The sequence below is a fragment of the Mauremys reevesii genome, linkage group 11, assembly GCF_016161935.1.
Source record: "Mauremys reevesii isolate NIE-2019 linkage group 11, ASM1616193v1, whole genome shotgun sequence".
Taxonomy (NCBI): domain Eukaryota; kingdom Metazoa; phylum Chordata; order Testudines; family Geoemydidae; genus Mauremys; species Mauremys reevesii.
Genome location: NC_052633.1, coordinates 49,374,532 through 49,389,766, shown reverse-complemented (window position 1 = coordinate 49,389,766; position 15,235 = coordinate 49,374,532). Strand labels below are relative to the sequence as shown.

The window sequence follows — 15,235 nt, the reverse complement described above, 5'->3', positions numbered from 1 at the left end:
ATCATCCCTCATCAGGATACGGGGCTTTTAGGGGGCTTTTGTGCTATGTTGCTCCTTTTACCCAGCATCAAGGAGCCAGATCTTCTTCCCTGGTCTATCTCAGTTGGTTGGCAAAAACCGAACAAACCAAGAAAGCCAAATAACACCAGAAAAAACCAAACCAAATAAGACCAGAAAAATAAATCAGAATATGCTACCTTTACTCTTAAACAATCAACACCTAACATACACAATGCACTGACAATCATATAGTGGCAGCAGCTGAATTTCAACAAGGATCAATAAGACTTTATTCTTTCTATTATCGCTATTATAGTTGTTTTTACAATGACAGCGGCACAGCTTTTGTTTATGTAACAAGTACAATTTACATAGTTGATAATAGTTGATAATAGTTTTGGCTGTCATGTTTTATTTAGGTAACCCCTTTATTGATGTGTATGTAAATTTTACTGTAGGCCTGTATGATACTCAGTAGTTTCAGTTTGTAAGGATTGAGGCGAACATTGCTTACAGTTTTGATCTCTATGCAGTTGCACCCACAACCCTGCCATCAAATTTCAAAAGCCCCGCAAATCTCAAAGTAAAACTCAGTTAAAACTGCCAAGAGTCACTTGCTTTCACAACGAAGCTGCAAAAATGAAAATTTTCACATGATTTTGATGCAAAACATCAGGGCTTAATATTGCAATCTCATGCACAGGTGAGTAAATCTACTTATGTGAAACCAATGGGACTACTCATTTCAGTAAAATAATCTCCTATATGTGTGTTTGCAATATAGGGCTCATATGTTGGCTCACATTTGTTCATGCCTTGCTACATGCAGGTTTGTGCAAAACATTTGTGAATCTCAGTGATTGCTTGATGAATCTGGTCAGTTTCAAATATGTAAATAAAACCCAGCAAACTTAGTGATTTTAAGTTTTAATGTAATGATTTCACACAGAAATAGAGTTCTTTAACTAGCCGCTAATATAATTGTCATTTAAAGCTAATATTTTTGAATTGGTAAGCGCTCTCTAAAATATAATGTGACGTGTATACAAATTTACAAGAATTTTTGCTTTTTCTCCTGCTTGATGATCGTCACCTACAGTATTACAATATCGTACAGTGAAATGCCCCAGTCAGGTAGGGGGCCATAGCCAAAAATCATTACCATCTGTTCAGTTTCATTATTGTTCCTCATTATAGTTCAGAGGGTCAATGATATTACTTGTGGCAGAAATATAGCAAGGTTGAAGGCAGTTAAGCAGCTTTGAAACCTAGGAAGGCTTAACTATATTGAAATGACAGACAGTTAATTATCTGAGCTTACAGTGTAGAGAGCATGGGAAGAAAAACACACCTGTGAAATGTAGGTAAATGCAGAGGTTCAATATCATTTGCTTGCTCTTCACTGAACTATGCTATCTTATTAGGAGTTATCATAGTAAGCTCTGGCAGAAGAGGAAATAATTATGCAAAGGCAACTACTCTATGGTATCAGCTGTATATGTCATACAAAATATATGTATAGGTATATAAGGTAACATGGAGGATTTCAAGGAAATCTCTTAGCAGTGTAGCTTCACTGGCACTAGCAATGGTGGGAGTGCTAGTATAGACCAGTAGCCAACTTTCTTTACCACTGGAACAGTTAGAAAGGGGTGTCTAGTGCACACTAGTGCTCCCATTGTTATTAAACACCAATGAAGTTGTGCTGGTGCTAAAATAACCGTGGAAGAGGTCCCTCGGTGTGCACAAGGGTGTATGTGTATCCAGGTATATGTAGCTGAATAGAGCTGGATGGGTAATGCAAACAATTTCCCATATTACTGAATGAATTCTGTTGAGCTGTGCTCATTTGAGCAATCAAATTGATATCCACAGTTTCACAAAGCCAACTGCAATGTCACATTCACAAGCATTCGTGGAAACTGAATTTTAAATTCACACACCAGGGGTATTTGTGCTGGAAGTGGTTGCATTGCTTATCCATTCAGGGAAGGGACACCTGTGACAAATCTGACCAAAGACAAGGAGAAAACTACAAATTTTAAACATTGTACTTGAGTATCTGATATTCAATCTTCACAAACAATCCATTGTATAAAGAAAACTTGCTGAATAAATTAATTGTTGTGAATTACTAAATTGACTCAGCTGTATATTAAAGCTGTTCGTATGTGCGTCTGTATACATATTTGTATACAGTGTAATAGAAAAGATTAGTTTCAAAATGCATATTCTAATTAAGTATTCATTTTGTAATTGTTCTTAATTCTGAGGATAAAACCACTATTCAATTTCCATATTTGAACACCTAATTAATAGTTATTCTATTAATTAATAGTTATTCTAATTTTTTTGTGCTTGGATATTCTTATCCAGCAAAGCACATAAGACTTCATTACTTTAATGGGTCTGCTTAAAGTTAAGCTCAAGCTTAAGTGCCTCATCACATCAGCATCTTAAATATTAAGAGCTAGAATGTAACATTAGAACCTGCCTTCACTAAGGGGCAGGGTTTAGCTGCACCATCAGAGCAGATCAGAGAATTAATTGCCATTATTTGCTCTCTGCTTCCCTTTTGTACTGGAGGGAAGTAATCTATTGGTCTATACCAGTAGCCTCCACACTGGCTCGAATCTGCTGACTAGTGGATTGCAGGGAGGGTCAGAGCCAAGACACTGCCAATCTCCCTACCCCGTGCCTACCCATTTATACAATAGTGGAATAGCATTTCCACAATAGTTGCTCTCCTTCCCCACTGCCCCTCCATGTAGATAACCCATGCAGAGGATTAACGCAGTGCCTTGCACCTTCTTACTCCCTTGTATGGTGGTGTAAGGACAGATGACAATCCTACCCTAAGGAATTTACAAATAGATTAACTAAAGTGTGGAGGGCCAATTTTTCAATGAGGGAGAATATAGAACATAAAGGCGCTATTCTGAAATACTAGAGCATATGACTAAAGTTCTTCATAGCCATGTTTGCAGGGTTAAGTTTTAACTTAGATTCCATGCTAGTTCTGTCCTCCCCCCTTAGCTGTGCACTAGTATTTAGGTTGACAGTACTATAGATGCACTAATAAAAGCATTGATTATGAAATTATCTCAGCCTTTATTCTGATGGTAAGAGAAGGCCAAAGCCAAGTGTCTGTGAAGCCTGAAATTAGTACCGTTTCAATAATGTATGTTTATATTATCTCAGATAAACATTTGTCATTAATGTAGATTTAAACTCTAAAAAATCTTTACAGGGAAACAGGATATTTTTTCTCATAGGAAATTTGCACTCTGATTGGATTTGCCTGTTGTAAAGATTTATAATCCTGTTAAGGAAGATTATGCCTGGTAATTTTATGAACATTTAGTCTCTCTCTAAGGGGAGAGCTAAAGGCATTAAACTCTCTTCACTAAGCATTTCAGATTGGATTTAAACTGCTATTCCAGATGCAAAAGGCCAATATTCCATCCATTTAAATTGATTTTTAGGTGCATCATATTAAGTGGAATTTCACGTACAGAGTGATGCTGCAGTTCTTACTCCGTAAAACTCCTGGTGTTAGTGGGAGTTTTGCCTGAATAAGAACTGCACTATTTGGCCCACAGCTGGAGTAGAGCTGTAGACATTCTAAACCATATTATTTTATATATTTTCATTAATGTATTTAGAATATATTTTTATATTCAAAAGGTCTGGAGACATGTGCTATAGTATCATTTATTAAATTTCAGTGTCTTTCAAAAGGTATTTTTTCTTTTTTTTCTTTTTTCTTTTTTTTATTTCTGTTTGTTTTCAACTAGGACCCCTACTATGGCTGGTGGCCTATTTTCTATTGACAGAAACTACTTTGAAGAGATAGGAACTTACGATGCAGGAATGGATATCTGGGGTGGAGAGAATCTTGAAATGTCTTTTAGGGTAATTCCCATTTTACTTCATTTTCTGACAACCAACAGTTATACTATAATGACATGTACATTGCAGATGAGGCACTTTTGTTTTAGCTAAAATGCAAGTTCTGGATTAATTTAAAATTCTAAAAATAACTAGAGATGCCTCGTGGTAGTGTTTTGGGGGTTCTTTTTCTACCGCATGCAACATTTATCATTGCTCTGAAAGATTTTTAGATAATGATTTTAAAGTTATCATAAGGTTTACTAATATATTTATATTAAAAACCCAAGTCTTTCATTGAAACAGTAGGGGTGCCAATTGACGTAAATTAAGTAAAGAAGTGTGCAGTATTGAAAATCCAACTATGCTTTTCAACAGAAGCTTTCAACTATGTATATTATCATGGATTTGCAAGCTATGACTGGGATTTCTATTCTTTTTACATATGAGAGCCATGCTCTCTCAGGAATTTCATATCCTGCAGAATAGTGACTTGATTTCTATCAGTTGGCGGCATTTTGCCCCTGACAAGAATAAAATGAAATGCATTTATTTTGTAAATTACCTTTTTAAATCAAAGGAAGATTGGAAAATTGCAGCTTTGATGAATAAATGATTAGGAAGGATGTGAAAAATGACTTAATATCATATGATGTATTGCCGTCTTTACAAGGCAAAGTAGTATGCAAAATAAAACTAAATACATTCCTTTTCTTCGCATAAAACACTAAAGTTTTGTCAAGCAGACATTATTATTACTTTTAGAAGAAATCAGCTGAGGCTTTGGCAGTATCTTAACTACATAGTGAAGGCATACATTGTTTATTGTTCAATGAAGTAGAAGGATAGAGATTTTTTTCTAAGCTTCTTTTGCCTTGAGTGTTTTTGCTTTAAAGTATCAGATGTAATATTGTGTGTGTGTGTGTGTGTGTGTGTGTGTGTGCGCGCGCCCACATGTTTAAATGTACCTGTTAATTCAGTTCACTTTTTGCTGGGTATAAAAGTAAATGAATGTCTGCCACTTATGATGAGCAGTCTTAACCCCAAAGAACAGGCATTTTAAAACTAAAATTTTTGATGTGAATTAAACCATGTCCCAATGAACCTGGACACAATAGTCTATAATTGTCCAGAAAAAGCCTATTGTTAGAGCCTTCCATGGAGACAAAATTTGTGTCTGCATCTGATTCGCAAAAATGATGCACGGATATTCAGATTTGCAAGGCTCTAGATACAAAATTTCTCTCTGCATCCTATCCGCAGACCATTTTTGCGGATACTTGTGGATTTGCAGGACTCTACTTATTGTAGTTCTAATTCCAGGGTATTTCATCTATTGTCTTTGAGAAGGACTCTGTCCTGTTATTGAGGAAGCTTCTCTCCGGGGTTCCCTTTGTAATATACTGTCAAGAAGGAAACCTGAAGAAATTGTTTAGCCCTCATCTTGCAGCATCTAACTCCTTAAAGTTCAAATTCTAGACATTTGATAAATGCTTTTGTCTCCTGTTAACAAAAATATTGAAGCCTCAGGCCTTGATTTGTACATAATTCTCCATTTTTGATTTTGCATTTTCTTTGCACAGATTCTTAGAAATTTTTGTAAGTGCAAAAAATGAAGTAATTTACAATTCCTTGCCATCTCTGCTCCTCCCCCTCCTCCCCTCCCCCTACACATTGTGTCTTTGCCTCTCAAGAAAAGTGTAGTATTCAATTCAGGACAGCACATACACATACATTTCGCTTTAAGCACATACTTAAGAACCAGTTTCAATCAAGATAGACTTAAAGTGTGTGCTTACCTGAATCAGTGCCCTATATTATAAAAACTTGCTCTGAGGGGCTTAATGTCTTAAATATAGTGTTCTCCATCCTCCACTGATTCTACCTTGCCTTGTTGTTTCCCAGCTCCCTGGGAGGCAGTTGGGGTATCCCTGTAGTATCTACCCCATCAGAGGTCAAGAACTCTGAGGATTTAGCTGCTTTGAACCATAGTGCACTAGACAATAACTCTTTCCCTAACGTGTCCCTTAGGAAATATAACCCTATTTAAACTGAGAATTGTTTTAAAGAACATGATTACCTATCAAGTGGAATCCTGGCTTCATTGACTTCAATGGGACCAGGGCAAAACTCCCATTGACTTCAATAGGGCCAGGATTTCACCCTGTGTGTTTAGGTTTGTGATGTGAGTTGGCTGGTCATAGAATATTCCATTCTCTAGAGAGCAGAGCATCTGTTGATAGCATTTTTTCCCTTTAATACTTTCTTTAGACATATACAGTCATATTGTGAGGTCCTTGCTCAATTTGTAGTTTGCTCCCATTTAGGAATTTGTCTAAGTAAAGACCTCAGCATTTGGCCCATGTTATATAAATTGCGGGACTCTTTCATTAGTCACTAAATTCCAAATTCAGATTAAAAATGTCACTCCAGAATATTTGAAATGGTCAAGGGCAGTAACGCAAGTGCTAGTTATAGAATATGCACTTGTAGTAAGGAGAAGAGGGAGCTTCACAAACAGAGCTATCCTTCCTCACTCATTAAAACTGGGCAAAATAAGCTTATGAATTTTCTGATGAACTCTCCAGGCATCACATTAGAGAAAGCTATTTCATTTCTTACTTCAGAAGACATTTAAACTTCAAGAAAAATCACCAGTTTGAAAAATAAGCATCAACCTAATAAGAGAGCAAGGTATCAAGAATAGAAATAAAATAATATGTTTTCAGTGCAATGCAATTACCATGGAAATGGAAAGCATTAATACTATGCTATTTCTTGGTATTCAGAGCCTTAAATTTTAAAAGGAGGCAAAGTGTGACCTAATTAAAACACATTTTTAGACATCAAGCAGGAATTGATTAACAAAATACCAATGGGAACAAATTAAAAACTAAAGCTGGTGAAAACATTTCTAGTTTCAATTTTTTTTCTATGAAGTTTTCTGCATTTTTTGACAAGCTCTCTTGAAAACTAGTGATGTAGCTACCATAGTACAAGTACCAGCAGGTGAAGCCTTGTCTAATGGTACCAGGGTTTACAGTATTTATTTTATGCAAGTGTTGTTTTTGTGGAAGATGCCAGACTGATAGCTATGGTGGCTTGAGTCAGTATTTAGTTACAAAATGAGCACAGCATGGTAAGAGTCAACAAAACCTTTACTTATGCTAGCTCAGTAATGTGCCTCTCTCTACCTGTTCTAGAGGGATTACCTGTTATGGTGAGAGCGAAGTTTAGTCTCCTCACCTGTGAAATGCTTGGCCTGTCTGCTAAGACAACTAGCCAGGGATAGTGGTGAATGTTTGTTCATTTTCTTAAAAGAATATTTCATCATCTGAAGCTTTTGTGTCATCTAGCATGTGTGTTGGCACATCATGTCTCCTCAAATTTCTGGTGGACTTTCCCTCTAGAGAATTTCATCAGGATGTATTTTTGTCAAGGAAGTGTTCAGAATTCTATGTAGGCTCTCCTCTTGAAAGCTTCTGATTATAGACTCATGTTATTCTTTCAGGAATTTATGCTGAATATAATACTCTGTATTCTGGGTATCTCAAGACCTACAGGTGCCTGTCATTGAGTTCTTTTTGGACTTTGAATAGTTACCAACACATAATAAGCAGTATGCTTGAATAATGTTAATGATGACACACTTGCTATCAGAAGGTAGGAAATTAAAAATTGTGATTGGAATTCCCCACTTAAAGCTGAAAACAGACACACAACCTCATGTAAAGATGAAGTGTCTGTCCAAAATTAGAATTTTCTGGCTTTTACCGGTTGGTGTCATACTATTTGATTATGTTGTTATTTTTGGAATACATGTCCCAAAGCTTAGTTTTAGCCAGGATCTAAAAGTTAATGGTAAGCAGTTCAAAACCTACTACCAAACAATCCCTTTTTATACTATTGTCCTATGATGGACATTCTGAGGAACCACTCTTATGAATAAATTTAAGGGATAAATCTTCACTAGCCCTGTACATCCCTTTTATACTCCTCTATTGCAGCATTGGAGAGGAAGCAAGCTCCATAGAATGTTTTTATGAAGAACAATAATTGGGTGATTATGAAGAGGTGAGCATTGTGTGTTCTAACAGTAGGACATTTTCAGAAATGCTGAGCATTTGAACTGAATAGGATCTGGGGATACTCATTACCTTTGAAAATCAGATTACAGTGTCTGTCCATCTCTCTGACAAAAGGGACTGAGAACAATGGGCTTCAAAAGGATCAGGCCCCAAATCAGAGTTACATATCTATTTAAGAGAATTTGTCTTCACAAAGACAGAGAGGAAAATGAAAGGCTTAAGAAAGGAGAAGTCAGATCTAAGATCATAACAAAACAGTCACCTTTGGGGCAGATGTTTTAGAGGAGGTTTCTCTTCCCAAAGGTGAACATTTTATAAGTTAGATAGTAAAAATCACTTCAGCTCTTCTGAAGTCATGAAAGGTTAGAAATATTCAAATTTTTGGATATGAAAAAAACAAAATTCTGGCTACCCTTTTGTTTTCAAAGGCATAGCTCAAAAAGAGTTACACTCTGAGGGCCAGATACTCAGCTGGGGTAAATCAACATAGCTTCAGTGAAAGAATTTAAGTATTGAGTAGTCCAAATGAAGTCAAACACTCCATTCAGGAAAGCATGTAAGCATATGCTTAAAATGGGTTGAAATTTTGGGAAAATGTTTGTGAATTTTTTTCTCAAAACATTTATCCTCTGCGCGCTCTCTCTCTCTTTTGTCAAAAAATTGAAACGTAGACTTTTTTTTTGACCAGCTCTACCAATAATCAAGACAGTTTGAAAAAGAAAATGTGGTTTTTTCCCTTTTGAAGTTAAGAATGGATAAAATTTATAAGTCTTGGGACTACCTTAACTCATATACACTTAGAAAAGTGTATGCTAGTACATATGAAGGTATTGCCGTTCATTCTGCAACGCTAGGAGAAACTAGTTAACCTTGTGCTGACTCACGCCTGTTAATTCTTCAACTGCAAAATTTATTGATGACAATGATAGGTGCCCATTGACACCTACCAGCTGTTACCTATCAGTTACAGAACTGGGAATCTATCTGTCTGTTCTTTCATAAAGCACTTCCATTCCCTTTTGTGTAGAAGATTTTTACACTCAAGATAATATTGTCACCGTGCATATTATTCTGTTGTGCTTCATCTTTATAATTTCATGCAGCATATAATACATTTTGGAAATAGATGGCAACTTTGAGGGCTTGTCAACATTTTTCACTCTTTCTCCAGCCCCAGTTCAGCTCCACTGGTGCTAGCAACAGTGGAAGCACTAATATAGCACATTCAGGCATTTTTATCATTGCCTCTTCTAACCATGGCCCGAGTTGCGTTGGTGCAAAATGAACAAAAAATGCAGAGTCCTAGTGCAAATGCACTTTTGGTACTCTTGATTTGATAGATGCTTGACATGATTTTCATGTTACTTCACTATTTTCCCACAGCCTCAATAGAGTTAATACTCTTTTTTGTGTGCGTCTTTTTCTCCTGAATGAACATCCTTCATAATTTACCTATGGTAATCTCTTACTGCCATCCATTGTTTCCCTTTCTGACATAGACTTGGAGAATTCTAACAATTCATTTGACTTATTCATGCTTGTACCAATTGGTTAGAACATCATGGCTATGTTGGAATCCCTCCTCTAGAAAAAGCATCCCTACAGCCATGTTTGACATGGCCAAGCAGATTGCCTTTTTAGATCTGAATGAACAAAAGGTTGCCACAATGTATAGATGAAGGAGTCAAGATGTTACAAAACAATTTGGAGAGAGCGAGCCAAATTTTATTAATGCAATAATGCATTTGTAGCCGGGTGGTCACCTCACTCCAGCCCTGAGGGGGTTAAAGGCCAGTCCTGGGAGAGGGCTGGGGCTGAGCACCAATAGGATAAGGCTGGGAGGCAGCCAATCAGGGCCGGCTGGGCCCTATAAAAGAGCTGCAGGGCCAGTGGCAGACACAGACTCTCTCCAGCCTTGGAGGGAGAAGGGCCTAGCTGCCTGGGAGCTCAGGGTACCAGAAGCAGAGCAGGGCTGGGGAAGGGCAAGAGGAGCTGGGGAGCTCCAGCCTGGCAACTCCCCAGGCTGAAGCCTTGTTAAAGGCCCAAGCAGGTACAGGGGCTGCAGAAATGTAGCCTGGGGAGAGGCAGAGGCAGCTGGTCCAACCTCCTTGTTGGTGATGAGTGGCCGTTATAGACTGCAGTCTGTCCCTGAAAATGGGGTTTAGATGATGACTGGCAGTAACCACTGAGGCAAGGTGGGTATAGGGGATTGGGAGTTCCCCTGGGAGGGAAGACCCAGAGTGTGGGGAGACTGCGGTGGGCAGAACACCAAGGTAAGGGGCATTGGGGTCCTGGAGGGACACAGGGCCTGAGGCAGGTGAGACACCAGACAGCAGGAGGCGCTCTGAGGCTGATGAGCTAATTCCCAGTCTGACCAGCAGGAGGCGGTGAGTGCTCGATCTGCTACAGCACTCCATAATATGCATATTGTACACTTCTCAGATGAAAGGAGCACTTACATTTTGGGGTTGTATTTTTAGTTTGTTTGTTTGCTCCTTACTGTGCACTTGAGACGTCATTAAAGTAATGGTTGTATCACTCTATGAGAACAAGCATGCACTATATTGTTATTCTTGGTATAGAGATTTCAGTCTCAAAGGTGCCTTAGAAAAACAGTTTCCTTAATGTTTCTTTGTCAGATAATGATCCCATAGAGCATAAAATAGAAACAAGACCACTTGAAAGTGAATTATTCTGAAGGCTAGGATGTGGGCATGTTCCCTTAGCAGAATTTTTGTTGCCAAAGACTATGGCTGTAGCTCCTGTTGAAGCTCAGCATATATTAATTGTTAGCAAAACTTCAAAAACAAAATTGTGATGGATAAGAACATTTTTCAAAAGCTGCAGGAAATCAAAGATAGACTAATGATTGATCTGTCCAAAAAAAAAGTCAGATATGTGTGTTTACCAACCAGAAGCATGACGAATATGACAGTAAAGCAGGAAGTATGCTGCAGGAACCTGTATTATAGTCAGAAAACTTCAAAACTGAACATAAGAATGGCCATACTGGGTCAGACCAAAGGTCTGTCAAGCCCAGTATCCTGTCTTCTGACAGTGGCCAATGACAGGTGTCCCAAAGGGAATGAACAGAGAGGTTATCATCAAGTGATCCATGCCCTGTCACCCAATCCCAGCTTCTGGCAAACAGAGGCTAGGGACACCATTCTTGCCCATCCTGGCTAATAGCCATTGATGGACCTATGTTCCATGAAACTATCTAGCTCCCGTTTGAACACCTTTATAGTATTGGCCTTCACAACACCTTCTGGCAAGGAATTCCAGAGGTTGACAGTGCATTGTGTGAAAAAATACTTTCTTGTGTTTGTTTGAAACCTGCTACCTATTAATTTCATTTGGTGGCCACTTGTTCTTATATTATGAGAAGGAGTAAATAACACGTCCTTATTTACTTTCTCCACACTAGTCATGATTTCATAGACCTCTATCATATTCCCTGTTAGTCACCTCTTTTCCAAACTGAGAAGTCCCAGTCTTATTAATCTCTCCTCAGATGGAAGCTGTTCTATATCCCTAATCATTTTTGTTGCCCTTTTCTGAGTCTTTTCGAATTCCAATAAATCTTTTTTGAGATGAAGTGACTACATCTGCACACAGTATTCAAGTGTGGGCATACCATGGATTTATATAGAGGCAATATGATATTTTCTGTCTTATTATCTATTCTTGATGTTTCCCAACATTCTGTTTGCTTTTTTGACTGCCACTGCACTTTGAGTGGATGATTTTAGAGAATAATCCACAATGACTCCAAGATCTCTTTTTTGAGTGGTAACAGCTAATTTAGACCCCGTCATTGTATATGTATAGTTAGGATTATGTTTTCCAATGTGCATTACTTTGCATTTATCAACATTAAATTTCATCTGCCATTTTGTTGCCCAGTCACCCAGTTTTGTGAGATCCTTTTGTAGCTCTTTGCAGTCTGCCTACTATCTTGAGTAGTTTTGTATCATCTGCACATTTTGCCACCTCATTGATTACCCCTTTTTCCAGATCGTTTATGAATATGTTAAATAGGACTGGGCCCAGTACAGATCCCTGGGGGATACCACTATTTACCTTTCTCCATTCTGAAAACTTACCATTTTGTTAAGAAAAGTATTTTGAGTAGGAGCCACAATTGGCATTGTTGAAATCTCTGAAATTTTTTAATACCTCTCTTTTTTATCTGACGTTCGAGTTGAGAGGAAAAGGGTATCTTGATGATCCTTCACTTCTCAAATCACTAGAACAAACTGTGTATTCTTGGTATCACTTCTGACTAAGAAGGCACCATCCTAGGAATGCAAACACAAAAGGATCAGGATCCCTAAATATCGCCTGTAAGTTTCTCTAATTGTTATAAAGTTTCACAAACTACAGTTGCCCTTTTGAGCTGATGTCTACAACTGCTTTCTGGAGTCCCATTGCCTGCACACCCACTTCCTAGAGAAGATGGTATCATCTATGAGCACAAATATTAAATGGATTAATTGGATTATATGGTTCCTTTCTCACTCAATACTGTCCACTGTAAATCTAGACTAGATATTGCAGTTAATTTTTAAGCTGATTTCTCTGCTATCCAGCTGGCCTCAAGGAGGCGCATCAGTATTCAATAACCTGCTTTATCCTGATGGATGAGGAACTGGCATTAGTGTTTTCATTCACTTCAGAAAAGGCTTAGGAGTGTAATCAGTAGACAGGCTCATAAACTGTTCCACATGAAGTTGGCTGTAGCTTATTTTGACTAGAGCAACACCAGACTGCTTGTTTCAGACAGTAGTATATTGAATCACCCAGCTGGAGTATTTGCACTGTACAGCGATCCTTGAGCTGTGGAATGTGTATGCAAATGGAATGGTTCCACAAAGTTTTCATTTCCACAGATATACAGATTGGAGCCATCCTAGTTCCCTTATTACTTGCAGTAACAATACAAGGCTTGGCTCAGATAATACAGATTAATGATACTTAATGAAATGGGTATCTTTTCTATTGGGAAAACAGTCACACAACTCCACATAAAATATTCCACAAGATAATGGTAATACAAGTTACTAAATATGATTTTTGTATCTTCAAATAAATCAATATAATCTTTTAGCAGTGCTACTGATCTTTGCTTTTTTTAATGATTTTATTTGTAGCAAGTCATATAACAATGACAATTTGGCAAAATATGACACAGTATCTCCTTTTAACAATGAATAAAGATCTTTAGTCTAATAAAAGAAAATATCCCTAAATCTGTCCTTTCTGTCTCTCTGCTATAGTGTACATTTTATGCCTGTAGCTTTACCCACCTGTCTCCTGTATAGCTTCCTGATACTGATTTAAAGAAGCAGTACACATATCATGAGTTGTCGCATTCATCTTTCACTAAATGCCTTGGGCTGTAAAACAACATGCTATCGTTACAAGAGGATTGCATACAGTGAAGGCTTGGGATCTGCTAATTTTTCACTTTGCTCACTGCACCATGTAAAAATAAAGTGGAACATTAGCCATTCAGGAGTAAATCATCCAGTGGTGTAAAAGGTGTTTTAACCAGTCAGGTGGGTGTAATTAAGTACCTAAATAGTGTAACTGGCAAAGTGCATAATTGAGACCTTTCTGAAAAAGTTCTAAACAATTTAGTAAGGATGAAACCACCAGTGTTTTTTTAGACACTTAATAATTTTTTATAGAAATTACTCTAAAGCCTGTTAGGATCTTATTCTGCATTACATTCTTTCTTTAGGTTTTTTTTAAAATCCATTCTAAAGAATTTTATAGCAAGAATTTGTTTCCCTCATTCTACAGGATGTTTCAAATATTTTTCAGTTTTTATTCAGTTCTGTAGGGGTTATTTTCCATAAGGGAATGCCCAGAGTCCCCTCATAGTGGAAAAGGAGTCTTAAATAGCAGGTGGGCTTTTCTGAGGTGAGTGGAGCATTAAATAGGGGTTTAAGCTGGAAAAGGGGTTGTCCTTTAGAAAAATGGAGCATGTCAAGGTCAAAGAAAGCTAAACTCATACTGTGTTGAGAATAAGATATTGTTTAATCTTGTTTTTGTACCTAGTATTGTGTGCGCCTAGAGCTTTGTATAGACACCTTCTTTATTATTGTAGAAATCCAAATAAATCAATGAGGGGAAAGTGTGTTTAATTCCGCTGTGTTACTTAGGTAGTACTTCTCCGCCTTAAGAAACACTCACATTATAGCAGTCATCAACATCACTATGTAACAGCCACACAGCACTGCAGAATACAGCCTCTTCCAGAAAAAACAGTGAGGGGGTCAGCATAACCAAAACCCACCACATTTACTATATGCCTAACTATGGTAATCACTGAAAAACACATGGCCACTGTTCAGATGCCCAAGGACATGTCTGACAGCTGTGCCATGTTCAGGCTTTTTTATATGTTGTTTCTTAGCTTGCACCACTTTACTGGATTTTGCTTTCCTGATATAACTCTTGAATAATATGGGTATTATCCTTTTCCCAATGTGCAGAAAGGATTAATAATTCCAGGTCCTTAGCCTGACTTTATCTCAGCCTTTATTTTTGCACTTGCAAAATTGCAGTGATTGCTCAGGTGATTTAAATATTTAAGTATACTATTTTAGGCACAGTCACTGATTTAGCTGTCTAAAAGACCTAAGCTGCACTATATAATTATGGACAAAATAATGTGAGCCAGTGTAACTCATAGTGAGGCTGGAAAAGTTGCATGCATGCTTACTTATTTTCAGAAGTAAAACTAAAGTAGATGGTGACACTGAAAATTATTTTAAGTGTTTGTGTAATTTTGAGTCTCTAAGCACCTGCCAAACAGTCATTCTGAAAAACTAGCCCAAAGGGTTTTTCAGTATTCCATAAGTGTTCAATTCTGCTGACTAATTTTAGGAGCACAGTTTGTACCCAGAATGCACTGAACATGTACTTACATGCTTAAATATACGTCCATAAACTCAGGACTCCCACTTATTTATGCTCTTTCCTTTGGGCATGCAGTAAGGTTTGTGCACCTAAGCTCCATTTGTTCTGAATGTAAATTTATGCACCGCTATCTATACTGTATCCTTAGATTCATTTTTGTGAAAAGTTAGCTACAAGTATCAAAAGGGCATTGAAATAGCTAATTTCATTATTACAGCATATTTTAATTATTATTAATGGCTATTTTCAAATAAATTTTCTACATATTTCCTTATCAAGGCAGCTGTTTCGTGTGTTGATTATAGTCATTTTCACGTGATGGAAAA

The 15,235-nt window shown here is 37.4% G+C and overlaps 1 protein-coding gene across 10 annotated transcripts in view; it reads left to right on the top strand.

Moving 5' to 3' along the window:
* GALNT13 (polypeptide N-acetylgalactosaminyltransferase 13) overlaps positions 1 to 15,235 on the top strand; it is a 369,936-nt gene that overhangs the window by 233,978 nt on the left and 120,723 nt on the right. For all 10 annotated transcript variants that reach the window (XM_039494889.1, XM_039494888.1, XM_039494892.1 and 7 more), the window contains one exon: positions 3,798 to 3,915. In XM_039494889.1, coding sequence (XP_039350823.1) covers positions 3,798 to 3,915 — 118 coding nt within the window. The remainder of the gene's footprint in view (positions 1 to 3,797; positions 3,916 to 15,235) is intronic.